The sequence below is a fragment of the Myotis lucifugus genome, unplaced genomic scaffold, assembly GCF_000147115.1.
Source record: "Myotis lucifugus unplaced genomic scaffold, Myoluc2.0 scaffold_29, whole genome shotgun sequence".
NCBI lineage: Eukaryota > Metazoa > Chordata > Mammalia > Chiroptera > Vespertilionidae > Myotis > Myotis lucifugus.
The window spans coordinates 2,442,846-2,470,453 of NW_005871077.1; the positions used below are offsets into that span (position 1 = coordinate 2,442,846).

The following is a 27,608-nucleotide window of genomic DNA, read 5'->3' on the forward strand; positions in this document are numbered from 1 at the left end:
CCCGGGTCCCAGTTTCCTGCGGCCAGCCAGAGGAGGGAAGTTTGGGTCCTAGTGTGGGGGCCAAGACAAAGGTGGTTAGGGGTGATCAGGCAGGCAGGCGAGCAGTTGGGGGCGATCAGGCAGGCAGGTGAGCGGTTAGGGGTGATCAGGCAGGCAGGCAAGCGGTTAGGGGTGACAGGCAGGCAGAATGGTTAGGGGCGATCAGGTAGGCAGGCAGGCAAGCGGTTAGGAACCAGCAGTCCTGGATTGCAAGAGGGATGTCTGACTGCCAGTTTAGGCCAGGATCAGGCCTAAACTGTCCCGGATTGTGAGAGGGTGAAGGCCAGGCTGAGGGACACCTCCCTTCCCACCCCCCCATGCACAAATTTTATATACCTGGCCTCTAGTCTATATATACACACATATATATATGCTTACACACAAATATATATGCCTAAGGGAATTGTTACGACCAAAAAAATTGCCCCCTGGTGTCAGTGGGCTCCCACAGCCAACCTCCCATGGTTCCGCCAGCCGGCCCAGATCAGCCCCATCGGGACTGGGTAAGATGGCCCCAATCAGCCCCAATCGCCAGCCAAGCCAAGGGACCCCACTATTGTAAATGTTTGTTCCCCCCACGTCCCACGTGATTCAGGGTTCAGGATCTGGAAGAGGAGCCGCACACAAATGAACGAGAAGAGACAAGAGATAATTTGGAAATATTGGGGGGCCAGGAGGGTAAGTCCAACTCAAGGGGAAGGACTTCCACTGGTGCTCAGGCCTTGCCAACCTTTTATTGGTTTGGGATACACCCATAGCATAGCCCTTAGGCAGGCAATTTCCAGTAACAGGCAGACTAGCCCATCAGCAAGGATTTACATAATAATAAATGGGGAAGTTGCTTCAGCTACCATTGTCTGGACTAACAGTGGGTGCACAGCCTGCCAGGGCTTCAAGGGTCACCAGCCTTCCGGGATCCTTGTCCACACCCCTCTGATAGAGAAGACAATGGATGACTTCCCACACCCCACCCATGCACGAATTCGTGCACGGGACCTCTAGTATATTATAAGTGACAATGGGGCGCAGACAGGGAGAGGCAACTAGTTCATGCTAAGGTGGAGAGCTCAGTCCCCTGAGATGGCAACTGCCCACAGTGGGAAGGTGGGGCAGGAGGCTGTGCAGGGTTGTGCCCAGCGCTGGGCTGCAGGTCCTGGGGCCACACAGCACACACATACACACTGGGGCTTTACCTTAGCCTCCAGCTGAGCGTCTGCACAGCGAGCTCATGAGATGTGTTCTGTCCTTGTGCTCATTTTTCAGATAAGGAGCAGGACACCAAAATTAAGTAACTCACCTGGAGTCACACAGCTAGGAGAGAGCGGAGCTGGGCACTGAAACCATGTTCCCTTTCATAAGGAGGCCCTGTCACTTAGAGGGAAGGTCACGGGCCCTGGAGCCATATGGCTTGGGTCTGAATCTTCTCTCAGGCCCTCCATACCAGCTCTGCAAGTTGGGTAAAGTTGCTTTACCTCTCTGAGCCTCGGTTTTCTCACCGGAAAATAGAGATTATAACACCCAACTCATAGAATATTATAGTCTGGTATGTATAATGTTTAGCATGTGCCTTGCAGGAAATAATCATCTTTCACATTCTCAGCAGCAACGGCATAATTACTAACTTTGACATGAAGATGAGATAACGTCGATTTACCCAAAACAACAGCAACTCCCATGAGTCACTATGCAGAATTGGCAAACTGAAGTGATAACCTGTGCTGCTGGCCAGCCATCCTATATAATAATAATAAAAGGCTAATATGCAAATTGACTGAACAGCAGAATGGCTGGTTGCTATGATGCGCACTGGCCACCTGGGGGCAGATGCTCAATGCAGGAGCTGCCCCCTGGTGGTCAGTGCACTTCCATATGGGGAGTGCCACTCAGCCAGAAGCTGGCTCATGGCTGGCCAGTGCAGAGGTGGTGGCAGGAGCCTCTCCCACCTCCGTGGCAGCACTAAGAATGTCCAACTAACGGTTTAGGCCTGATCCCTTGGGGGCCTAAGCCTTTAGTCGGACATCCCCCAAGGGCTCCCTGGCTGCCAGAAAGACGTCTGTCTGCAAGCTTAGGCCTGATCCCCCGGGGAGTGGGCCTAAGTCAACAGGTGGACATCCCCCAAGGGGTCCTGGACTGCAAATGGGCGCAGGCCGGGCTGAGGGACCCCCCCCCCCGAGTGCACAAATTTTTGTGCACTGGGCCTCTAGTAAAAACAGTAAGAGGGAATTTAGTGGGGAAGAAACTACTCAGCTCTGGGTGTGGAACAGGGAACTTGAAGGAATAACCTTTGAAGACATATGTAGTTCTTGTTCTTAAAATACAAGGGGAACCATTCACTTGTTTTATAAAAGGAGACCAAGGGACTCTACAGTGTTAAATTGAGCCATTTTCTTACTTGAACTGTTGGTTATAAAAAAATAATAGCAAGTGAATGAATGAATAAAATGAGATGAAAATAAATTAACAAAATAAATGTAAGATTTGAGGTCTTCATAGACTATTTACTTGGAGGCCCCTAAGAAATAATGATTTGAGCCAGGCAAATACTTTCTGTATTACTTCCAAATAGACAATGTGTTCCTCTCACAGCCAGATCCAGCAGTATCTTTATGAGCAAAGTTATAACTTTGAAGAAGTCCAGCTTCAAAGAATTAAGTTAGAGCGGGGAGCATTCATATTCCAGACAGTCCCTCTGAAAGCAGAAAAGCATAGACCACTGGCATTTGCAGTCACATGTGGTCCTCCTAGAAGCACTGGCCCCTTGGTGACTGCTAGTCCAGCTCCTCATCAATCACATCCCACAAGGACTGCACCTGCAAACAGGACTGAACTCAGAGCTCAGGATGTTCTGGGGCATGCTCAGCAGAAAGCAGCAGTACAGTCATCTTCTTGCTGAACACTGGCCACCCAGCACAGGCACACAGAGAGTCCAGCTCCTTGGGCCAACAGAGGGAGCCTCGAAGCCTCGGTGGGTCAGTGTCCTGCCCTCATGACCACCTCAGGAGCTACAGGGCATGGCTCTTGCCCCCGAAGGTCAGGAAACAAGCTGCTTGAGGTACCCAGTGATGTTGAGTCAGGCCACATGGAGCGTGATGCAGGTCGGGTTCCTATAAGTAGCAACCAGTAAGGGGGTTCTGCTCTAGACCCTTGACCATGAGAGTTCATACCTCAGTTTTCTATTTCTCCTAAATACAACTGCTGCTAACGAACTTACTCTGGAACGTATTTTGATGACATTAACACTTTAGATTAGGCATTTGATGGCTATGATGATTGTAGTTCAGAAGTTCTTACTAATAAGCTCAATCTTTCCTTTGCTAAAATTAAAAATAAATAAATGAGTTAAAAATTAAGTTGTATATAGGATTACATTTGAATATGTTGAAGAAAGTTGCAAGAAAAATCTGTTTTATAAAATACAATTCTATTTTAGGTTCATACACTCAAGTCCATTTTAGAATGTTAGGGTGCAAGCAGTGGTTATTGAGCATGACTACTATATACTTACACAATGTACTCAAGTGCTAACAAATCCCAAGATAGGTAACAACTTCTGTGATCTATTGTAAGCATATCTTTTCCCTATAATCTGGTTAACATAACTAAATTTCACTACATTGAAGGTTGCTAATCAAAGGCAAACCTTTATTTCTATCTAAATCAGCATAAATTTCAATCAAGTGCCTTCCAACTTAATTGTGGACATTTATAACCTGTTCATTGATGGCTGCTATTTCACTTTCCCACTAAAAATACACAGGCTTGACCAGTTCAGGTGTACAGTAGATGGCACTGAAGATAGTGCTCAGTCAAAATACTTTAAGAATTACAATCATTTATGAACTGTTATAGAGTACTTTGCTAACAGGCCAAAAAACAAAATAAATAAATATGGCTTCTGACCTCTTAACATCTTAAATAAGTTTTTTTCTTATCTTCAAACCTCAGGACACCTGTGATTTAGTAAATGGGATTGGAGCTGAGAAAAATTAAGGTAATATAGAGCAGAGAGTACAGTTACTATCATTAATTTTTAATGGGTGTTAAAACCACTGGCATCTTCCCACTGCTGAGCCCACTTACTAGGCCACTGGGCATTTAGTAAAGAGCTTGGTGTCCTGACCTTACTCAGCCTAAAAGGCTCTACCTTCTAGGTCATCGTCATTCAGGCCTCCACTCACCCACCTCTGCTGAAAGGCCTTCCTTCCACAAGCAGTCCCATGAGCATTCACCCTGGTCCTGCCTGTTTTCCTCATCGCTACCACTGTCTCAAAGTATCTTGCTCATCTATTTAGTAGAACAAAAAAAGCAAGGAAGGTGTCTATCCTGCTCATCTTTGTAGCCCCAGAATCCTAAAGAGTTCCCTGGCACATAGTAGGTGCTCAGTAAATATTTGCTGAGCAAATGAATGAGGAGAGTCTAAAGTGAGGTCTATTCCTAAAGGTAGCGGTTTTGAGGTCTGAAATACTGTCCAGAACCACCACTTGGCCAATTAACTTTCCGTGACTGTTCTTCAGTGAGATCTGTCTTCTGTGGGCTGCTAATAGGTAGCGAATGCCTGCGAGGCGCCGGACAGTAAGGATAACCAGCACTTAATCCTGGCTACAGCCCCGGTGACAGATATTTAAATCCCAGATTATTTGATGAAAGTGATATGTCAGCAATTCGTCGCTTCTATTTCTGACAGAACTTCGAGACATCAAAGTGTTTTTTCCCCCACTAGGATAGTGTTAACAGACTAAATTTTTTCCTTTGTGCTTAAAGCTGGCCCAGTTGTTGTTTTCAGTATCTTTTCTCTACCAGCAAATCTTTTGCCAAAGAGCGGTATAATTTGGAAATTGCACCTGCGTCTTTGGGAGCTGAAGATCCTGCTGTGGAGTCACCACTTCCTCTGTCACCCTGGGAGTGTCTGCCACCTTCCTCTAAGACAGCGGTTCTCAACCTGTGGGTCGTGACCCCTTTGGCGGTCAAACGACCCTTTCACACGGTCGCCTAAGACCATCCTGCATATCAGATATTTACATTATGATTCATAACAGTAGCAACATTACAGTTATGAAGTAGCAACGAAAATTTTATGGTTGGGTCACAACATGAGGAACTGTATTTAAAGGGCCAGAAGGTTGAGAACCACTGCTCTAGGATGACAGGTGTTGTCTTAGGGCATCAAGATCACTTCCCTCCGGCTGAAGTTGCAGGGTCAGTTTGCTGGCAGAGGTGGTTTTTCTCTTAGTATGATTTACTTTCCCTCCAGTGATGAATGATTTCTCCCCAGCTTTGGCACCCGAAAGCTATTTCTCTCCTGTTTTTCCTCAAAGAGCCTGAGAAGAGAGCCATGCACTTGCCCTTCTTTTGTCTTATCAGCTGCTCACCCTGCCCTCTATTGTTCTGTGTTTGCAGTGGGGAACCGACAGAAGGGAGAGCACTCCATAAGGGTGGCTGGCAAAGAGAAGTGCGTCTACTTCTTCTGGCAAGGCCGGCAGTCGACTGTGAGTGAGAAGGGCACGTCAGCTCTGATGACAGTGGAGCTGGATGAAGAAAGGGGTGCCCAGGTACGTCCTGGAGAGTGCTGCACCAGAAATGAGAGAGCTGGCCCAGCATGTGTCGCCTGGTCCCCTAAGGACCCGATTCTAATGAACAAAGACAACTCACCCAACACACTTTGAGTCCTGGTCCGGCTGCTCCAGACTTCAGGCTGCACCTCATTTTTCTCCCCCCACCACTGGGCCAGGAAAGCCCACCTGTTGTAACATGGTCTTCAACAAAATGTACCTGCAAATAGCAGATGTTTACAAAGCCTTGGTTTTCAGTAGTAGTAACTGTCCGTTATTAAGCTGGCTCTAGGCTATAATGGTGAGGAAGACCAGGACAGATATGGTCTCTTTCAAGTTTGTGGGGACAGACAGATAATAAATAAGTCAACGAAACAGCCATGTAGTTTTACATAGCAGCAAATCCACAAAATAAGGACAAAAGGCTCATAAGTGTTTTTTTAAAGTTTCCACCTAACTAATCATCAAGGAAAGGGACATAATAAAATAAAAAGATGCTATTTTCCATTTCTAAACTTGGTAGAGATTTTTTTCAAGTCTGGATCGGGGCTGGCAAGGCCTCCATGGGATGAGAACCTTGCATGCTTCTGCTGGAAGTGTAACTGGAAGCAGCCATCCTGAAAAACAGTTTTGGCTCAAAGAACCTTAAATGTTCTTAAGCTTTAATCAGTAATTCCACTTACACAAATGCACCCTAAGGAGATATCAGAGATTAATGTAAAAATTAATATTTCCAACATCTGCATTTCTTAGACTAGCTCGAGTGGTTTTTCTAGAACAGACCAGATTGCATCACCCCTGGCTCTCCAACCCATGGCCTACATTCTCAGCAGCCTGCCCGTGGTCTCCCAGCACCCTCGTGGGCAGCCCTGCACATCTCTCCAACCTTCCCTGTTCTTGCACAAGTTCCTACTGCTCCAGTCTTCTTGCTGCTCCTCACACCTCTTCCTACCCACCCAGGGCCTGTGCACTCTTACCCCTGGGTCTGTATGTAACTCTTAGGCCATATGATTCAGGTTTATGCTCTTAGCTCGTATGATTCAGGTTTACGTTCCAATGTGCTATTTTTCTCATAGCACTTACTACTATGTAAAACTACAGGGTTGTTTTGTTGACTTATTTATTGTCTGTCTTTCCCCACAAGCTTGAAAGAGACCATATCTGTCCTGGTCTTCCTCCCCATTATAGCCCAGAGCCAGCTTAACAACAAGCAGATTCTACTACTACTGAAAACCAAGGATTTGTAAACATTCTTTTTAGGGTTTGGATTACCTGTGCCTCAGGTTCCCTCCTTCAATACCAGCAATTAAGAGCTGGCTCTCAGTGCAGATATTTTTACTATCTTGGGTGAACAGTGAACAATAGCAGGAGGAGGGATAACGGAGGCATTTTCTCCAGAAACAGAGCACTACTCACTTAGCCTTCTAGATTCCTGAGATCCAATCCTCTTCTGCTGTGGACTATATTTTATCCATAGTCGTTAGTGACCGTTGCATTTTCATCTATTCGTAATAATGAGTAATTTCAACTGCCTTTTTTTTTTTTTTTTTTTTGTAAAGGCCATGAATTAATGCCCTCAAAATCATCTTTAGAGTTTTGAGTTTTAATCTATCTGGTTGAAGCATTTCATTTTGTTATCAATCCAACAGATGGAAAAATCACTTTAGGCATATAAAACACTGCCACAAAATGGCATTTAATTATGCAAAATGGGCCCTGAGGTTGACAAATTAACTCATGGTGAGAAATGCTTCCTACCTTCAATGTTCCCCGACTGCCAGCCTCAATAAACACTTTCCTCTTTAAGGGAAAATGTCTTGCCAAAGTAAGCGTGGGTTGACTCAACCCTGACGTTATTATGGTGCAGCTAACACCTGATGGAAGAGAGTGCGTCACCAGGCCAGGGGAGGCCTTGGCTGGTGGACAAAGGCTCTGATCAGACTCTCGCAAATGTTACAAAAGAGACAGTTCTTTCCCCCAGGATTACTAAGTTGGTGATTAGTCATCCTCATTGCTCAGCGGTGTACTTTGTTAAAAATGTGTTTAAATCAATCGTGTTACATCTATACCACAAAATACCATGTATATATCAAAATTCATGTTTTAAAAAATATTCAATAACAGACAAACTTTAAGTGAAAAAAATCAGGGTAGAAAGCAACATGAAACAACAATCATATTTTTGTTTGGAAAAAATACATACCTGAAAAATACTTTGAAAGTAAAGTTATACACTAGATTTTTAATAGTGGTTATCTTTAGATAATAGTATTGTAACTGGCTTTTGTTCCTGTTTCTTGTATTTTTTTTCATGTTTTCTGCAATAGGGTGTATAATTTTTATGCCTTTGGAAAACCAGTGCAGGTTACTTATGTTAATGTGCTTAACTTGGAAGGTCCAGGTCCTCCAGGGAAAGGAGCCCCCCTGTTTCCTGCAGTGTTTCCAAGGGGGGATGGTGGTGCACTCCGGAAGACGGGAAGAGGAGGAAGAAAATGCGCAAAGTGAGTCACTTTTACTGTTCGAATTAGATTTTTTTTCCTCTCCTGGAAGGTGTTTTTATAGGCGTGGGGGGTTAGAGTAAGTCTCTCTTCATATGGCCATGGCTTTCCCACCGAAAGCCACCTGATGTCTGCCTCATAAAGCAGCTGTATGGGTGATCGCATCCTCCCACCCCCATGTATGCTGGAGGCTACAAGATTACCTTAAACGAAATCCTCACAGTGACTCTTTAAAAAAGAAAAAAATCAGTGGATTGTCTATTATAAGTTATGAAATTTTTATTGGCCAGCACCCAAAAAAAAACCCCACAAAAAAACCCTTAGCTTTAGAGGTTTTTTATATATACCTATTCTGCGATTTACCTAGGCATTTATAAATTTTGTAAAAATAGTATCTCTGCATCGTAAACTTTTGACAACCTATTCCTAGCTCCAAAAGGAATTGTGTTCTAGATTGGCAATGAGATGGCCCATGGCCTCAGCCTCAGTGGTCAGCAAACTGCGGCTCGCGAGCCACATGCGGCTCTTTGGCCCCTTGAGTGTGACTCTTCCAGAAAATACCACGTGCGGGCGCGCATGTACAGTGCGATTGAAACTTCGTGGCCCATGCGCAGAAGTCGGTATTTTGTGGAAGAGCCACACTCAAGGGGCCAAAGAGCCGCATGTGGCTCGCAAGCCGCAGTTTGCTGACCACTGCGTTGCTGTTGACTGCTGAGGATGGCCCTGAGGGGCCAGTCTTCCTGTGCAGCATACCTCCTAACCCTGTGCCGCTGATGCCCCCTACAGGTGAGTGGAGGCTGTACTGTGTGCGAGGAGAAGTGCCCATGGAAGGAAATTTGCTGGAAGTGGCCTGTCACTGTAGTAGCTTGAGGTCCAGGACGTCCATGGTTGTTCTCAACGTAACTAAAGCCCTCATTTACCTGTGGCATGGATGCAAAGCCCAAGCCCACACGAAGGAGGTCGGAAGGACTGCAGCAAATAAAATCAAAGAACAGTGAGTGTTGTGGGTATGAGGGCCTCTTCTGGAAGGGGTTACCTATGGGACTCGCAGCCTAAGGCCAGAGGGTTCCCTGGATTACTAGTGGACATCCCAGTGTGTTTACAGTGACTTCACTAAAGGTGGTTATGACCATTGTCAGGGTCTAACATTCCAAGTGGATCTGATGCATCTCGGCCAAAACCTTCAACCTGAGGGCTTCTCCCACTTTCTGAGGTTTTATCTGCCTCAATAAAAGGCAGAGTGAGGGGTGATGAAAAAGACCTCAACAAACTCTTTCATTTCTTTATAGGTGTGACTCAGCTGTTGAAATATAAGCCTAAAGTCCTATGTTACTTAAACAGAGCAAATTTCAAATATCTTTTAGAAGTTCAGGGTTTTAATTTTGTCAGAACAGTGGAATGTTAAAAAGCACTTAGCTAATGAAGAGTTTGGTGTAAGATGTTCTTCTTTAGAGAAAGACTGTATTTCTGCATTCTGGAAGGCAGCCTCCTAACAGTGAGTTATTGGATCCCTGAGGCAGTTCTCAGACACAGCCCACCAGGTGGAGGCTTTTATTCCTCTCCCAGGCAGGTACCGGCATTGACTACTTATACAGAGAAAACACACTGTGCCACAGCATTAAGTGAGGACCTCAGGAGGGGGCTATACCAGCCTGTCACCTGTCTAGAGGCAGGCTGCTGCTGGGGCTCTGCGCTTCCTAGCAGCTCATGCAGCATGGACATAGCAATCTGACAAAGAAATCCAGTGTCCCCCAGTCCTTCAGGAGATGCCCAGCGTTTCCTCGATGAGAACTTGGAGCACCTTGTAACATCTATACCAGCGGTTCTCAACCTGTGGGTCGCCAACCTGTGGGTCTCGACCCCTTTGGGGATCGAACGACCCTTTCACAGGGGTCGCCTAAGACCATCGGAAAACACATATATAATTACATATTGTTTTTGTGATTAATCACTATGCTTTAATTATGTTCAATTTGTAACAATGAAATACATCCTGCATATCAGATATTTACATTACGATTCATAACAGCAGCAAAATTACAGTTATGAAGTAGCAACAAAAATAATTTTATGATTGGGGGTCACCACAACATGAGGAACTGTATTAAAGGGTCGCGGCATTAGGAAAGTTGAGAACCATTGATCTATACAGTAAAAATGAGGAATTTCCCAAGGTCAAAACATACCACTGAAGTGCAGTTTGATCAAATCCATTCTCTGGACATCAAAACTTGTGGGCCTGCTTTCCCTGTGACTGCTCTAAAACCCACCAGTACACAGAGAGGGAGGAGAGGAGAAGGAGGGCAAGTGAACCTTCAACAGGCAGCTGGCTGTGAAGCAAGATGTTTCATCTCAAAACACCATCCTGAAGGCCAGCGAGTGGGGAGGGATGATAAATGACATTCTGTTAGGTATCTGAAGGCATTCATGGCCCATCAGATTCTTTACTTGGACCTCTGAAAAAACAACAACAAAAGAACAAAGAACTCATTCCCTCATTCATTCAACAGTTCTTGAGCACCTACTTGGTGCCAAGCAGAGGTTTAGGGACTAGGGACTTGCCAGTGAGTAAATCCAAGTTCTGTCCCCATGAAGCTTATGTTCCCGCAGGAGAAGACCAGGAATAGGAAATATGTATATTACATATAGAAATGTATATTCTATACATTACAAATTATATGTAATTGTACATTCCTCTCTAAGGACCATGCCAATCCCTACCCCACAGAGCATGTTTTTATTTATTTGTAAGAATTGATTTAGTTAGAAAGTAGAAGAGGAATGGTGAACTCACCTGTAGATTTAATCTTGAATAATTTTGTGCTGTCAGTACTTCCAAAGCTTAATAAAAATGATTGGTCTTCATACAGATGCCCCCTGGAAGCAGGACTGCATAGTAGCAGCAAAGTGACAATACACGAGTGTGAGGAAGGCTCCGAGCCTCTGGGATTCTGGGACGCGTTAGGAAGGAGAGATAGGAAAGCCTACGACTGCATGCTTCAAGGTAATACCACATTCTGTAGCCTCTGGTCACTCATTTATGCAATACATATTTATTGAGCTATGTACGGTGCATACGGAATTAAACCTAGGCTAGGTCCTCATGGGCCTCCAACCCAACAAGGCTAAATAATATGTATAACTAATTATAATGCCAAATAAAAATTCTGTGTCATGAAAGAGGTACAGGTGAAAGAGGTTGAGAATAAAAACTTAACAACATTACTTCTACCAGGAAAAATCACACCCAGCTCCACAAAGACACTGCATTTACATGGATCTGGAGGTAGGTGAGACTTGAGAGGAAGAGGAGAGGAAAGTTCCAGGAAACCTGATGAGCAATGACCGTGTGAACCTATGGAACAAGATGCTTTCAGTGTGGCCAGCTTCCATGGTGCAGGGAAGGGGTGGAGTTTAACTTAGAGAATATGTCAGTTTTAAATGCAAAAATACAAAATATGTAAAGATCAACTTAAATGCAGATTAACATAAGAAGAAAAGCTAACAATTATTAGGCAGTTAGGATGATACGGGCACTGTAAGCACCTGATACACATTAACACATTTAATTCTTACTACTCAACAAACACTCTCCCATTTTTACTGATGAGGAAACTGAAGGACAGAGAAGTTAATCAACTTTCCCAAGATTGGACAAAAATGGACTGTACACATAATCCCTCTATTATACTACCTCTTGATTTTTATAAATTTTTATATAGTTTTTTACATAATGAATATTGATGGAGAATGTTTGAAAATACAGAGAAGTAAAAAAGAAAATAAGACACTTATAATCACATCTCAAAGATAACCAGAATTCACATTTCTCTATTATATGTACATATATATTTTTTTAATAAAATTTGCTCTGGCCGGTGTGGCTCAGTTAGTTGGAGCATCGTCCCTTACACCAAAAAGTTGTGAGTTCAATTCCCAGTCAGGACACATACCCATCCCTGGTCGGGGCACGTAGCCGAGGCAAAAAATTGATGTTTCTTCTCTCTCTCATTGATCTCTCTCTCTCTCTCTCTCTCTCTCTCTCTCAAGTCAATAAAAACATTTCCTCAGGTGAGGATAAAAGAAAAAAGGAAATAGAAAATTTAGATAGCAGCCCTAGCTGGTTTGCTCAGTGGATAGATCATCGGCCCACAAACTGAAGGGTCCCGGTTTCGATTCTGATCAAGGGCATGTTCCTCGGTTACAGGCTTGATCCCCGGTCATAGTTGGGGCACATGCTAGAGGCAGCCAAATGATGTTTCTCGCTCACATTGAAGTTTCTCTCTGCCTGTCCCCCTACTTTCCACTCTCTCTGAAAATCAATACAAAAATGTCCTCAGGTGAGGATTAGCAAAAAAATAAATAAATTTGGGTAGCATTATACATATTGTTTGTAAGCTGGTTTCTCTTTTTAGTTTTTTGTGAACAGTTTCCCAAGTTGTTAATATTTAGACTTTAATGTCTGCAGGGCATACCATGAATGTTCTCACATATATGATATTTTCTACGTAACCTGGCTCTTAGAGTTGGAAAGCTGAGTTTGGTTTCCAATTTTTCTCTATTATATAAATACTAGAGGCCCGGTGCATGAAATCTGTGCATGGGGAGGGGGGTGTCCCTCAGCCTGGCCTGCACCTTCTCTAATCTGGGACCGCTGACTCCTAACCGCTCACCTGCTTCCTGCCTGATCACCCCTAACCACTCTGCCTGCCTGCCTGCCTGATCGCCCCTGACCCCTCTGCCTGCCTGCCTGATGCCCCTAACTGCTCCCCTGCCAGCTTGATCGCCCCTAACCACTCTCCCTGCCGGCCTGATTGCCCTTAACTGCTCTCCACTGCCTGCCTACCTACCTGATCGCCCTTAACTGCCTCTGCCTCGGCCCCCACCACTGTGGCTTTGTCTGGAAGATGTCCTGTCTATCCAATCTAATTAGCATATTGCCCTTTTATTAGTATAGAGTTGTAAATAATTTTTAAAATAATGATCTGCATTCATTCCTAGTTAGGGTAAATTCCTAGATATGAAATTGCTGTGTTCAACTATATCCATATCACCAAGTGTACCCACAGAACATTTGCGCCAAGGTTCATTCACCAGCAGTGTACAAAAGTCTATTTCCCAGCACAGTCACGGACGCAGTACATGACCTTTCCCACCTTTGCCAACACTGATGGGGGGAAATGTTGTCTAAACATTGTTTTCACTTATTATTGTAAATTAGGAGTACTGTTAAACAATTTCTATATGAATTATTCAGCCATTTGTATTTCTACTTTGATGAATGTTTTATTTGTGCTTTTTTGCACATTTTCACTGAGATATTTATCTTTTCACTAAATTCCTTGGTATACTAAGGATATTAAATTTCCTTATTTTCCATTTTTACTTGCCTTTTCATTTTCTTTGTTGGTTTGGGGGTATTTTTGCAATGCAATATTTTTGTTTATGTTGTCAGTGCATAAATCTTTTCTCCTTTGATTACTTCTTTTGCAATTATAATTAAAACAGCCTCTCCACCGCCAAGTGCAGATAAATCCTACCTATTTTTATACTAATTCCATTATTATTTTGTGTTTTACGTGAATTCTCCAATCCCTCTGAAATTTACTTTGGTACATATTTTGTCTTTAGCTTTGTTCTCTTTTCTTTCCAAGATCCTGGAAATTTTAACTTCACACCCCGCCTGTTCATCCTCAGCAGTTCTTCTGGAGATTTCTTGGCCACGGAATTCATGTATCCTGCCCGAGCCCCCTCTGTGGTCAATTCCATGCCCTTCCTGCAGGAAGATCTGTATAGTGCACCGCAGCCAGGTACGGCCCCCAGAGGGCAGTGGTCATGGGAGCAGCAGAAGATACACCTTCCAAAAAGCCTTTCCATTTCCCCTTTTCACTTATTAGGCAGTTTTTATTTGCCAAGTACTCTGCTAGAACATTTTTTTTATATCGTCTCATTTAATCTTCACACCTACCCCCCAAAAAAAGTGGCATCCACCACATGTATAAGAAACTCGGTTACTTAACTCGCCCAAACACATCTGTTGGAAAAGGTTGAGTACAGCAGTATTGGGCCCCGTGTCCACATCTCTCCCTTTTATTCCTGAAGCCCCCAGCAGACTTCTGCCTACATCCCTTTGGCTAGAGCTCTGTCACATAGCCACCCCAGATGCAAGGGAGCCTGGGAAAGCAAGTGGCCAAGGGGCAGGAAATTGGGAGTATTTGCTGAATTAGGCAAAGAACAGTATCCGCCATACCAAGGCTGCACAGCAGAGCCATAGCTCTCGCCCAAGCTGAGGTTTGTTTCTACTCGACCACCACCTCAAGGCAGGACCTCTGTGCTCTCATTCTGGTTGGGACAGTCACAGTCACCGCAGACTGGGCTGTGTTTATAGACCTCTCTGCCCTCCCTGCAGTCCAGCCCAAGGTCGGCCGCCCCTGCCTCATGGCTTCTCCCCTCTCCCATAACAAGAGCCTGGAACCACTGGCAGCCCAGGTCACCATGTTAAAAGCTTGATGGGTATACACGTCATACTGTGGGATATATTAGCAAGGATCTTTTAAAAAGGGAGGCTGCTCCCCACCCCCTTCATCCTCTGGCTCAGGATGGGTTACTAATCTCCACTTGGCTATTCAAGTGTATGGTTTTTACAGAATCCTGAAACGTATGCTCGGACTCAGAGCTAACTTACCTAGCAAGTGAGGGCCCTATGCCATGTGGAGTAAGAGCAGGCTGATGGTTTGATGAAGAGAAAAAGTGAGGAACACCATTTTTAGCGCTCATTCCTCTCAAAGAACCATGAATGTACATCACCTGCGAAGCAGTCATACACAGGCTGAACTCAGGCCCAGGGCAAGCATGAAATACTCTCCAGGTGTTCATGTTCTCAAGAGATAAATGGTACTAACACCTCTTGAGTGGCATTATCCCTTCCACTCTTAGCAGCCTGTGGACTCCCAGAGGCCCACTGGTTGGGTCTGCAGTTGAGGACCCAAGGGAGAAGGAACGGGAGGAGAGGGGAGGAGAGGGAAGGAAAGTGCCTGCACCATCAGTGCCACCTCTCTGCCTAGAGGCCCTTTCCCCTCCCCCTGGATGTACAGCCGAGGGGATTCTCCCCCTGACAGAGGCAGCCTGGAGGGAAGCACCTGCTAGGCTGGGAAGAGGGGCCTGGAAGGAGCTTCTGAGGGTCTGGTCTGTCCTCGCCCTCACAGCGCTTTTTCTTGTGGACAATCACCATGAGGTGTACCTCTGGCAAGGCTGGTGGCCCATTGAGAACAAGATCACCGGTTCCGCCCGCATTCGCTGGGCCTCGGATCGAAAGAGCGCCATGGAGACCGTGCTCCAGTACTGCAGAGGTGAGCGTCTGCAGGAAGGGGGCTGGGGCCGGGGCCAGCCAGGTACCCCTGGGGGATGGTGACCAGCATCGTTCAGAAGCTAGTGCCCAGCTGGTTCTCTGCAGACTTGGTCAGCGTCCCAGACCAGGCCTTCCCTTTCTGCATGTGCCAGCCAGCCTTGATGAAGCCTGGCAGACAGTGATAAAACCAGTTTTCTTTGCCTTTAACTTTTGAGGCTTATTAATTTTCAGATTCATGTATTCTCAACTGCCAGCACGAATGAGATTTCGTTTTTCTTTTTTATATTATAAGCCATTTAACTTGTTGCCCTGGAGGTTAGAGGCTGTACAGTTGACCCTTGAACAACAAGGTTTGAGCTGCGAAGTCCAGTTATACCCAGATTTTTTTCAATAATTATACAGTTGGCCCTCCAAATCCATAGTTTTCATATCCAGGAATTTAACTAACTGCAGATCAAAAAGTATTTTCGATCCATAGTTGGAAATCTGAGGATGCCAACTACATGCATTGTTCTACACCATTTTATTTAAAATAGGGGCCTGAAGCATCCATGGATTATGGGATCTGTGGGGCATCCTGGCACCAATACCCTGTGGATATTAAGGGGCAACTAAGTTTTGGGGAAGTCAAAAGTTACATGTGGATTTTTTTTTATCCACATGGGGTGTTTGTACCCCCAGCCCCCTGTGTTGATCAGGGTCACCTACATTGTGGAACGCCCTGGACTGGTTAAAACCCCTCTGCACTCAATCATGACACTCTCCACACACGGCATCGCACTGTCGTGGAGTAGAAAGCTCCCCCACAGGCTGGAAAGCCAATGGCAACCTTGTTACCATTCATTATTATTTATAGCATGATAGCAAAAAGAAAGGTCTATAGTCAATTCATGGTTTTTTATTATACTGTCCATGTAAAATTTATGGACTTTTATATAAACTGAAGACGTCAATAATTTCTTACCTGAATTTTAAAGGTTTTATTGATTAGTTTACTGTCACTATGTATTCAATGGATTCTGTTCTTGAAGAGCTCTTTAGTAACAAATAACTTAATAAACTTCCCACCAAACGTTTTAGCTAAAATGGCATATAAAATGCTGTCATTAGCTGTTTAATTCTCATTGAACTTGATGCTGCATCAGTACTACACTGAGTGCAGGAAGAAGAGAGTCCCACCCAGAAGCACGGAGAGAGGCTTTCTCCCGTCCAAGGACCCAGACACATTTTGTCATGTTCAGACAGTATAGAGTCAAATGGAGTACATGCAATTCTATGCAAAGTTGTATGTATAAAACAAACATTATGTAAACATCTTCCAAGTGTTGTTATGAAATACTCATAACTTTGACTTTAAGCATGAAGTCAGGAGATCCAAACAGATAAGAAAAGGTTTCAAGGGAAGTCAGAAAAAGACAGGGTCTCCGTCCCCACTCGGGGTCAACTGACACTGGCATTCTGTGTAACCACAGGAAAAAATATCAAGAAGCCGCCGCCCAAGTCCTACCTGATCCATGCGGGTCTGGAGCCCCTGACATTCACTAATATGTTTCCCAGTTGGGAGCACAGAGAGGACATTGCTGAGATCACAGAAATGGTGAGCACACCCCTTCCCTGGGAGGGTGGGTCCCTGCCTGGTGGGACTGTGGGTGGACTTTCCCGTGGGGAGAAGCATCCCATTGCATTTTCAAAGTGAGAACATGTCTTTCCATTTACGACATGTTAACAAGTCTGTGTAGAATTAGCTTAGGAAGAAGAAAAGCCTAAGGAGAAATCAATTAAAGTATTTTGGTAATTTTCTACATATAGTACTCAAATTAAAAAACTGAAAAGCAAAGGTGAATTTAATTACTTTAAAAATGTCCACAAATAAAAGCTGACATCTCTTCACTCTGTTAGCTAAAAATACGTTGCTTCTAAAGGGCCACATGAGGCACAACAAAGCTCCTGTTTCAGACATTGACCTTGTATGAAAAGAGATACAGAATAATTCTGAGATGCATTAACATATGCAGATAACTAAGTGAATGAATGTATTGTGAGTCACTCCTGATAAGGTACTGCTCACTATCTCATTAATATTCTTTTATGAGACCACCTGGCATTAGCACCTGAAGCATTTATCAGAATCTCTATTGCCAAAACATATTGTGAACCAGAATGTTATGATTTCCATCTGCACAGAAAAAAGGAAGCTTCCTGCAACTATATTGAATTTCTTAATTTCTGAGGCTTTTAACATTGCTAGCAACAGCAGTTCCAATAGTGTTTTTGGGTTGGTGGGTAATAGGCGGGTAGGGCTGTTTTGGTTTTCTTTCTGTGTAGGAGAACTGTTTTTCCGGGAAGGGCGGAGATGGCATGAGTGCATTTTATAGGAGGTCTGAATAAATTTAAACAAGAAAAGTTCATTGCTGCTTAACAACGGAGGAAGCCTTTCATAGTGCAGGCATCACTGCCAATACTACCCTGTCTGTGGCCAAATGGACTTCATTACACAGGGAGGGCTCAGGCAGCCTGCTGTCCGACATAGTCAGTGAGAAGGCTCTGTTCAAGATAACTATGCGATCCACCAAGTTTCAAAGCTCTAGGGAATAGGAGCACTGTCGCTGCAGTCTAAGTTCAAGGCCATAAATCATGGCCATTCTTTGTATTCATACTCCGTCACTGGTGCTGGTGGGGAACTGTGCAATGTCTTGTGCAGGCTGCAGGCTTTTGGCCAGTGAGCAGTTGGCTTCCCACGTCAGCAAGTTGTAATAATAATGAACATTCACTGAGAGCTTGGTCTGTGCAGGAACTGCTCGAAGCACTTTACATTGATTTCTCCTTTAATTACCACAACAGTCTATTGAGATTAATCATATTATTATCCCCATTTTTCCGATGAAGGAGCTGAGGCACAGAAACAGGAAGCAGCTTGCCCCTGGTCTTAGCCTCAGGCTGTCTCTGAAACCCGCCTCTTGACCACTAGTCTATACCAGATACTGCTGCACTGCTGGCCAGTGGTTTTAAAAAAAAAATCCTGCCCTAGCTGGTTTGGCTCAGTGGATAGAGCATCGGCCTGCAGACTGAAGGGTCCCTGGTTCTATTTTGGTCAAGGGCACATGCTGAGTTGTGGGCTCAATCCCTGGTAGGGGGCGTGCAGGAGGCAGCCAATCAGTGATTCTGGCTCATCATTGATGTTTCTCTCTCTCTCCCTCCCTGACCCTTCTTCTCTGAAATCAATAAAAATATTTTTTAAATAAATATATTATTTTTTTAAAAATCCTGATTCAACCGCAGCATATTCTAGATGCATTTTCTTCCCTTCTTTTTCTATTGTGGATTAAGAAACAGAGCCTGGGGGTTGGGGGGGCGGGGGGGTGCGATTCCTTTCAAGGCTAATTATTTTTAAATATTGTTCAGTAAGCATCATTTTTTGGATGCTTCTGGTGTTTAGACTTCAAATTCAATAATCTTATATGATAATTCACTCAAATGAAATTCCCTAAGCTTTTCTCTGAGGCAGCCCTGAGACAGGATTTGTTGGACCTTTGGTAGAACTGGGGGGCTTTGAACAATTTCTTTCCACTTTAGAGCCCTGTTTCTCCCTGAGGGAGGGTGTCCAGGCTGGCACACAGATCGGACAGGCTTGTGTCTGCAGGCATGTGATAGAGCGTGTTGAGATATGGGACACAGAGTTTCTCTTCCCCCTCCTCTTCTCTAGGATACGGAAGTTTCCAATCAGATCACCCTTGTGGAAGACGTGTTAGCCAAGCTCTGTAAAACCATTTATCCCCTGGCTGATCTCCTGGCCAGGCCACTGCCTGAGGGGGTTGACCCTCTAAAGCTGGAGATTTATCTCACTGATGAGGACTTTGAGGTAAGTGTTCCTTCAGGTAGGCCAGCGGGTAAACCACATGCTGGGCTGGTACGGGAGGCCTCTTCCTCAGCACATGGGCATTTCTCTCAATTCTTCCAGTTTGCACTAGACATGACAAGAGAGGAATTCAGTGCACTGCCCGCCTGGAAGCAGGTGAACCTGAAGAAAGCCAAAGGTCTGTTCTGAGTGGAGAGATGCTGGTGGAACCTGTTGTCACTTTCAATACCATTGGACCAGGAAAATGGATATTTTTTTGGACAGGCATTTTTAAAAATATTTTTTAATCAGAGATTTCAAAACCTGAAGTTATTAGCTCTACCGCTAGTCCTGTAGTTGTGTATTTTGTAAATGTTTAAGAGAACTCTTCGGAACTCTCTCCGCGATTCAGCAGGTAATGTTAATAAAATCTGCGGTGCAGCTCAGCGGCGCTCCTCAGCAGAGCCACAGCACTGCCCCCTGTTCCAGCTCAGTGTTGCCGATGTGTTTTAAGCAGTTCTCTTTATAAAGTGTTATTTTGATAGTTTATGGATTCTAAAATATATATATTTATATAAACACCATATAAATCAAATATGTATTTAACAAAGCAGTATGCATTCATTCACTTTTAAGATTTTTTGGGAGGTGTCAAAGTAGATGGAGTTGCTTCTGCCGATACGTATCTTCACCTACGTATCTTCACCGTGTTCAGAAACGTCTTCTTCAGCATTACATTAGGTCTTACTTCTTCTGAGTGCTGCTTCCGGTGCTAAAACAGAAAATGTGCACATCCTGGCATGGAATCTGTGCAAGTTCACCTTTCTACCTTAATATCTCCTCAATATGTATAGTGCCTTGTTTTTATGTACAGTTTATATACATACAAGTTTGCTCTGCATTTTTTGATGATGGTTTGGAACATTACCTACAATTTTACTCTAAAATAGTAGAAATAAAAAAAAACCCTTAATTTCTAATGCCTGTTGTTAACATTAAACATGTCATTTTGCAATCTAGGTCTCCAAAATAAAAGCTTCAGAATAAACACAGCAATTAACTGATTGGTTCACACTGAATTCTAAGCATGTTCCTTTCTGAAAAATATGTTTTTTGCAAATGTTAACCTAGTACCAATAGTCCACCATTAAACAGTATTTGCTCTTTTAATTGCGGTTAGGGCAAGATTTTATACAAGGTCGTAAGACTAAATAGACAGATATTCCACCCATAAACTTAGTTATAAGTACTACGTTAATGGCATATTTTTGTAAATCATCCTTTAATAGGAGCTCTTTACCTACAACTATATCTACATCTCAAATTCAGGATCTCTGTGCCTTTTCAAATATTGAATATATAAAGCATTTAGAAAACTTAAAAATGAACCAGAAAACTCTTCACAGGCTCATATGTTGTTAAAATCCTAGGTCCATAGTTTGAACAAATTCTATAGACCTACTGTAAGTTGCTCCTGCTCCTGCTTTGGTTCAAGTTTAACATATTGGATAGCATTTGCCTTAAACATGGTCACTTACCTGTGTGCTCCCACCGTGGGACCGTAACCCCTCCTGGTCCCACCACCTTAAGACTATGTGATACTGAGCAATCACTGATGTATTCTACCTACATTTCCTTTAAAAAAATAAAAGAAAGGAATCAATATCAGCTTTCCTGACCACATCACAGGACTGATGCTTGGTGAGGATCAAGTGGAAGCTCCTTAAATATTGTCAAATCCTAGGTACCTGCTGGCATTATTATTATTATTGTTACTGTAGCTGGCATAGGGAAGATGAAAATTAAGGAATGGAGTCACACACTTAGAAATTATAGATTAAACCAAAATGAGTGAGCTCTTCCAAAGAAATAAATGTAGGAGAGAAAGGAGCTCAAGAGTATAGGCCCCATGGGTAGTAAGCAATGGGAAACAGAGAAGGACTCAAAGAGCCAGTAGGATGACCAGTGGAATGTGGACAAGAGAGGCAGGGCCCCGGCCTGGTGTCTCAGTTGATTGGAGAATTGTCCCATTTACCAAAAACATTGCAGGCTCAATTTCTGGTCAGGGCACATACCTAGGCTGTGGGTTTGATCCCCAATCAGAGCACATGTGAGAGGCAACCAGTTGATAGATATTCCTCTCTCTCTCTCTCTCTCTCTCTCTCTCTCTCTCTCTCTCATTAATAAGCATATCTTCAAGTGAGGACTAAAAAAAAAAAAGAGAGGGAGGCAGGGCTGCCTATGTCAGTTCAAAGAGGTCACCTGGATCCGTATATGCATGGAAAGTGACTCAGGTTGCTATAAGACTCTTATAAGAGCTTCCATTAGAGAGCCTGCCATCGATATAGATAAGTGTCATCAGCAATATTCATTACCACCAAGTGCTTTCAAATCGTGTATGTCGACTTGTATTAAACATTGACCCCCAGTGCTGTTTGTCAGTCTGCTTCCTGCCTCTTCTCTAGAAGTAGGGCTCCCCATCTTGCATTGCCAGTTCACCTCCTGCCTCTTTGCCTCTGTGTTGTCCCCATGTCTCTTTCCTGCTTACAGAAGTAGATCCTCTCTTAGGTGGTTTTCTGGTCCCTTTCCATTCATGGCTGTGACTTGACCTTTGCATACTGGGAAAGGACCCCGGCTAAAAACAAGAATTGCTAAATCTGAACAACCTGGCCAAGGACGCCACACCAGTGCTTCGGGCCGCTCTCCAGAGCCTCTCAGAAAGCAAACCTCCCTGGTGAGCTTTTATTAAACACAGCAGAGTCAGGCGATTGGTGGTTCCATGACTTGATGCTTTTGAGCTGAAGGGCTTTACAGAGGGGCACTGATGTTTGGGTTGGGATTGATAGCAGAGCTGCAGTGGGACAGATGAGACATCATGTGTGTTCCAAGACTTGGAAGGAACCATCTGAATGTGAGCAGTTTCCAGAGTAGTGGAACTGTGGTACTTACTTGTTCCTGGTGGGCGGTGCCCAGGCCAGGGAAAGCCTGCTCAGGAGACCACTTCTTTCTCTCCTTACTTTAGAACTTCATCCCCACTCATAGAGCTCCCATTTTGGTAAAAGATGCATTTTAGAAAATCCATTTGGTCCTTTACTTTTGTTGTTTTTCTTTATTTCTGATTATAAAAGTAACACTGTGTCTACATAGACTTGTGTATGAATGTTCACAGCACCTTATTCATAATAGCCCAAACCTGTAAGCAACCACGTATCCATCAACTGACAAATGGATAAACAAAATGTGGTACACTGTACAACAAATTACCCAACAGTTAACAGGGTGGGGAACCTTTTTTCTGCCAAGGGCCACTTCGATATTTATAACATCATTTGCAGTTCCTACAAAATTATCAACTTAAAAATTAGCCTGCTAACCCTGGCTGGTTTGTTCAGTGATTAAAGCAGACTGAAGGGTCCTGGGCACCATTAAAGCAGACTGAAGGGTCCCGGGTTCCAAGGGCAAGTATCTCGGTGGTAGGCTTGATCCCCGCCCTGGTCCAGGCACGTGCGAGAGGCAACCAATAGATGTATCTCTCTCACATCAATGTTTCTCTCTCTGTCTCTCCCCTTCCCTTCCACTCTTTCTAAAAAAAAAAAAAAAAGATGAAAAAAATATCCTCGGGTGAGGATTAACCAACAACAACAAAAATGTAGCCAGCTAAATTTGGTCAGACATTTAATTAACTCACTCACCCCTAATGCCTTGGCAAGGCCAGGCCAAATGATTTCACAGGCCTCATACATCGCTCGAGCCAGGCATTTCCCACCCCTGAGTTAAAGGGGCAAACTACTGATACACACTGCAACATGGATAAGCCTCAAAAACTGAGAGAAGCCAGACACAGAAGGCCACATATTCTATTCCATTTACAGTCCTCCCCCTTTTTCTGTGGTTTGACTTTCTGCAGTTCCAGCCATCCATGATCAACTGTTGCCCAAAAGTATTAAATGGAAAATTCTTGAAATAAACATAAGTTTTAAACTGTGCACAGTTCTGAGTGGTGTGATGGTATCTTGTGCCGTCCGTCCTGCGCAGTCCCACCCAGGACATGGGACACGGGTCATCCCTTTGTCCAGTGTCTCCATGGCAGGGATCCTCAAACTTTTTAAACAGGGGGCCAGTTCACTGTCCCTCAGACCGTTGGAGGACCGGACTATAGTTTTAAAAAAAACTATCAACAAATTCCTATGCACACTGCACATATCTTATTTTGAAGTAAAAAAACAAAACGGGAACAAATACAATATTTGTATTTGCATGTGGCCCATAGGCCATAGTTTGAGGACCCCTGCTCCATGCTATAGATGCTCCCCAACCCTTAGTCAGTTAGGACCCATCTGGGTGGACAGACTGGTTATCAGAAGAGAGAGACCACATTCACATAACTTATTACAGTATGTTGTTATAATGTTCTATTATTAATTATTGTTGTTAATCTCTTACTGTGCCTAATTCGTAAATTAAACTTTATCATAAGAGGTATGTATAGGAAAAAACAGGATATGTAGGCTTCAGTGCTATCTGCAGTCTAAGGCATCCACGTGGGGGGCGGGGGGTGTCTTAGAATGCATTTCTGATAGATAAGCGGAAGTTTCCAGAAAAGGCTAATTTATTCAGACAGCAGGTCAGGGGGGCTGGAGGTGGAGGTGGGAAGGAAGGTTGCTTGCAGGGAACTTTTAGGGGAGATGGAAATTGTCCTAAAACTGGATTGTGGTGATGGTTGCACAACTCTGTAAAAGTACTAAAACTTACTGAATTGTGCAGAGGCATGTTTTATGGCATGTTTATTATACCTCAAGAAAGCTGTTTTAAAAAATAGTAACACTGATCTATGTGAAAAATGCAAACATTAGCATTATAAGGATAAATAAATTAGGAATTGAAAATCATAGATATTGCTGCTCTTAAAGAAATAATTATCCATGAAACTTGTTAAGACAGTAAGGCTGAGCCCTGGCTGGTGTGGTCAGTGGTTAGAACATTGACCTGTCCACTGAAGGGTTGTGGGTTCGATTCCCAGTCAAGGGCACATACCTGGGTTGCAAGTTTGATCCCCGGCCCTGGTGGGAGCACATTCGAGAGGCAACCAATCAATGTGTCTCTCCCACATTGATGTTTCTCTCTCTCTCTCTCTCTCTCTCTCTCTCTCTCTCTCTCTCTCTCTCTCTCCCCCCCCCCTTCCTTTCTCCCTCCCTCTCTCCCTCCTTTCTACTTTCTCTAAAAATCAATGGAAAAAATACCCTCAGGTGAGGATTAACAATAACAAAGAGACAGTAAGGCTGACTTTATTAAGGGCTATTGCTATAGGTATAGGGACCACTGCAATGACGGTTTGCTCTAGGGGGAAGAAATTGGGTTCAATTAGGAATAGACAACGGAAAGTGGAGTTTATAGCCAAGGAGCAGAGGGAGTGGTGGTCAGTGGATGGAAAATTACTAAGAGGAAACATCAGGACGAGGGTAAGGAGGGATCTGACTGAGGCAGATCTTGGGGCTCAAACATCAGCTGGGCACCAGTGGAGGATGTGGACCCTGACCAGATAGAAGGGTGATCAGGTGTCAAGGGTGGGGGAGCTGGCCTAACGTACTTGACAAGATTCGTGCTAAAAATGGGCTCTTGAAGGACATGCCCAAGCACAGGGCCTAGTCGGGCTCAGAGAAGTCTGACTAAAGTTTGATCAAGGAGAGTGTCTCTGTCATCACTTCCCAAGACAAGGACTTCAATAATTGGATTAATGTTCTAGATTTTTCTTTACATCGACTAATGTAGAGATGCATGCTCATATATTTTTGAAGAGAAAAATTGATTTGTTTTCAGCATCTTAATTTTCCTGTTAGTAGGGCTCAGACACCAGTCCTTGGGTGTTTATCTGTGTGTGTGTGAGGTCCTGAGGTCACGTGGGACAGTGTGGAGGCTAAATCACCGACCTCCCCCAACCCCCGGGCTGTCCACATTTCTCACAGGGTGGGCAGCATCTCTCCTGGGCCCAGAAAGAGGGTTGGAGATACGTTTTTACAGGCCTTTCTTTATATCAGGTCCAGCATTAAGGGCCATAATTCTCAAAGCAGGCGTCCATACATAGCCTTTCTGGACAGCAGGATAGTGGGTAGGGGTCAAGGGGACAATAACAAGTCAGAGATCAAGGTAATGATTCAAATGCAAATAACGTAAAGTTGACTATATTGGTGTGTCATTTGATCCAAAGAAACCTTCCTATTTTACTTTGAAAGAATAAAAGCATTGCATTGCATACATTTGTTCTTTCTGCACCAGAGAAAAGATGTTAGGGCTGCTTTAGACGACCTACAATAGATGTACTCCAGGAGTTAGATCAGAAAGATGGATTTGTAAGGGGAAAACACCAGAGATTTTGTGTGCCTATAATCAGGACCCTGGATATGCTGTGAGTGTTGAACTTGTGTGGAAATAGCCCACAGGTTTCACCATTTGAATATACAGGGCATAATGTTGATCCTTGCAGGTGCATAAGGAAGAAAGATGAACAGACCAGCATGCCTCATTTCTAATAACGAGCTGGTCCTCTATTGAGCTTTTATATCCTGCTGCTAACATTGAAAAGAAAGTCCCAGGAGTAGAAATGAATGCAAGCTCAATACTGGCAGGAGGTGTCCCAAATCCCGCGGTTTAGCATTCCTCATCAGAGTGGTGAGAAGGGTCTTTGACACCTATGCAGTGGAGCTCAGGAAGTCTCTGAAGGGAAATATTGGAACTGATGTGTCTGAACTGGAGGCCTACATAAATTGCCTGTTATTAAATCTCATTGAATTAAGTTCAACTTTACCATCTGAACACCATTTTAGCATCCATCCTGAAATGGTTGTAACAGGACGTGTTAGCTCCGTAAAGTAAAGAAATATTGAACAACTAAACAAGGAGCCCTAAGCCTATGTGGAAGCAAAGAAAAATAAAATGGGACAGGACGAGCAGGGCGACTGGCACTTTTTGATCGGTGGTTCCACAGATGAAGAAATAAGCAATGAAAGAATGCATTGGGAAGTGAGTCACTGTTGGTCAAAGCCCATCCTAGGCGGCGACCATAAAGTGGGCACCCTAACTCCTCCTCTGGCTTCCCTACTCCTCCATCTCCACCTTCAGTGATTCCTTCCCCTCCCAACACCAGTGCTTCCTGGGCTGAGCAGGGGAGACATTCATGTTTTAAATCAGGAATCACAAAGAGGTGGCACGGCGCATCATTTGTCAGTGATGGCATCCCAGGTCCTGGTGGGAAAAATGTTTTTTCTGGCAGTTGGCAGGGTCCTTCCACAGGTCCAATCAGACTCCAGTGGCAGCCACATCACCTGCTGACATGTGTTCCTAGGATCACATATGTACATGCAGACCTGTCATGATGGCAGTCCCCATGCACTCCAGTGTTTATGAGTGTGCACAAAGTGTAGGCCTCACCAGAGAATGCACAGTCATGTCCAGGCTCTGACCCCACAAGGAGCGTGTACTCCAGGAAGAAAATGATGAGTGTTCACCAAAAGTGTAACCCAAGATGCCATGGGAGTCTGTTATAGATGGAACTGTGGCCCCTCCCCTGCCCAAAGAAAAAGATATGATAGAGTTCTAACTCCCAATATCTTAGCATATTTGGAGATAGTCTACAGGTAATCAAATCAAATGAGGTCATTAGGGTGGGCCCTCATCCAATATAACTAGAGTCCTTATGTGAAAGGGGAATTTGGGCACAAAGATAGGCATTCATAGAGGGAAACAGGATGGGGAAAAGACAGATAACTCCAACCCAAGGGGACAGACCTTAGAAAAAACCAACCCTACCAGCAGCTGATCTCAGACTTCTAAACTCCAGAACTGTGAGACAATAAATTTCTGTTAAACCACCCAGTCTGTGGTACTTTGTTACAGCAACTCTAGGAAACATACAGAGTGCAAAGGAGGGACTTGTGGTTGGAGGGAGGAGGGAACGGAGCAATCAGGACAGCTTCCTGGAGGAAGTGCCTGGACTGTTAGGATTTCTCACTGCAACTGGCATCAGCCCATCAGGCAATAGCTCCAAAAGGGAATATTTAGAAAGGAGAGATACAGAAGGAGAGTGTGCAAGTCTCTCAGCTATGACACAGGTAGGATAAGGGAATAGTAATTATAGCCTCAAGGCTAAAGTAAAGGTACAATATGGGTGAGGGACAGTAGAAATGGGCAGACTGATTGGTCCAGGGCAAAGGACATTTTCAAGTGTGAGGACAAGCTGGCAACATCATCTGGGACTGACTCCTGGGCTCCAGGATGCATTAGGCCAATGGGCAGCATCCCATGCTCACTGTGACCCAGTGAGTTTGTTTTTAGGGCCTCTGGTC

The 27,608-nt window shown here is 44.1% G+C and overlaps 1 protein-coding gene across 4 annotated transcripts in view; it reads left to right on the plus strand.

The window, feature by feature from the left end:
• SVIL (supervillin) overlaps window positions 1–20,341 on the plus strand; it is a 154,326-nt gene extending 133,985 nt beyond the window's left edge. For 3 of the 4 annotated variants that reach the window (XM_023752192.1, XM_023752193.1, XM_023752194.1), the window contains 9 exons: window positions 5,437–5,588; window positions 7,984–8,089; window positions 8,873–9,080; window positions 10,957–11,090; window positions 13,741–13,896; window positions 15,292–15,435; window positions 16,907–17,031; window positions 19,138–19,293; window positions 19,393–20,341. In XM_023752192.1, the coding sequence (XP_023607960.1) occupies window positions 5,437–5,588; window positions 7,984–8,089; window positions 8,873–9,080; window positions 10,957–11,090; window positions 13,741–13,896; window positions 15,292–15,435; window positions 16,907–17,031; window positions 19,138–19,293; window positions 19,393–19,479 (1,268 nt within the window). In that variant the 3' untranslated portion in view covers window positions 19,480–20,341. The remainder of the gene's footprint in view (window positions 1–5,436; window positions 5,589–7,983; window positions 8,090–8,872; window positions 9,081–10,956; window positions 11,091–13,740; window positions 13,897–15,291; window positions 15,436–16,906; window positions 17,032–19,137; window positions 19,294–19,392) is intronic. The other variant, XM_023752195.1, reaches the window with a different exon arrangement.
• The last annotated feature ends 7,267 nt before the right edge of the window (window positions 20,342–27,608 follow it).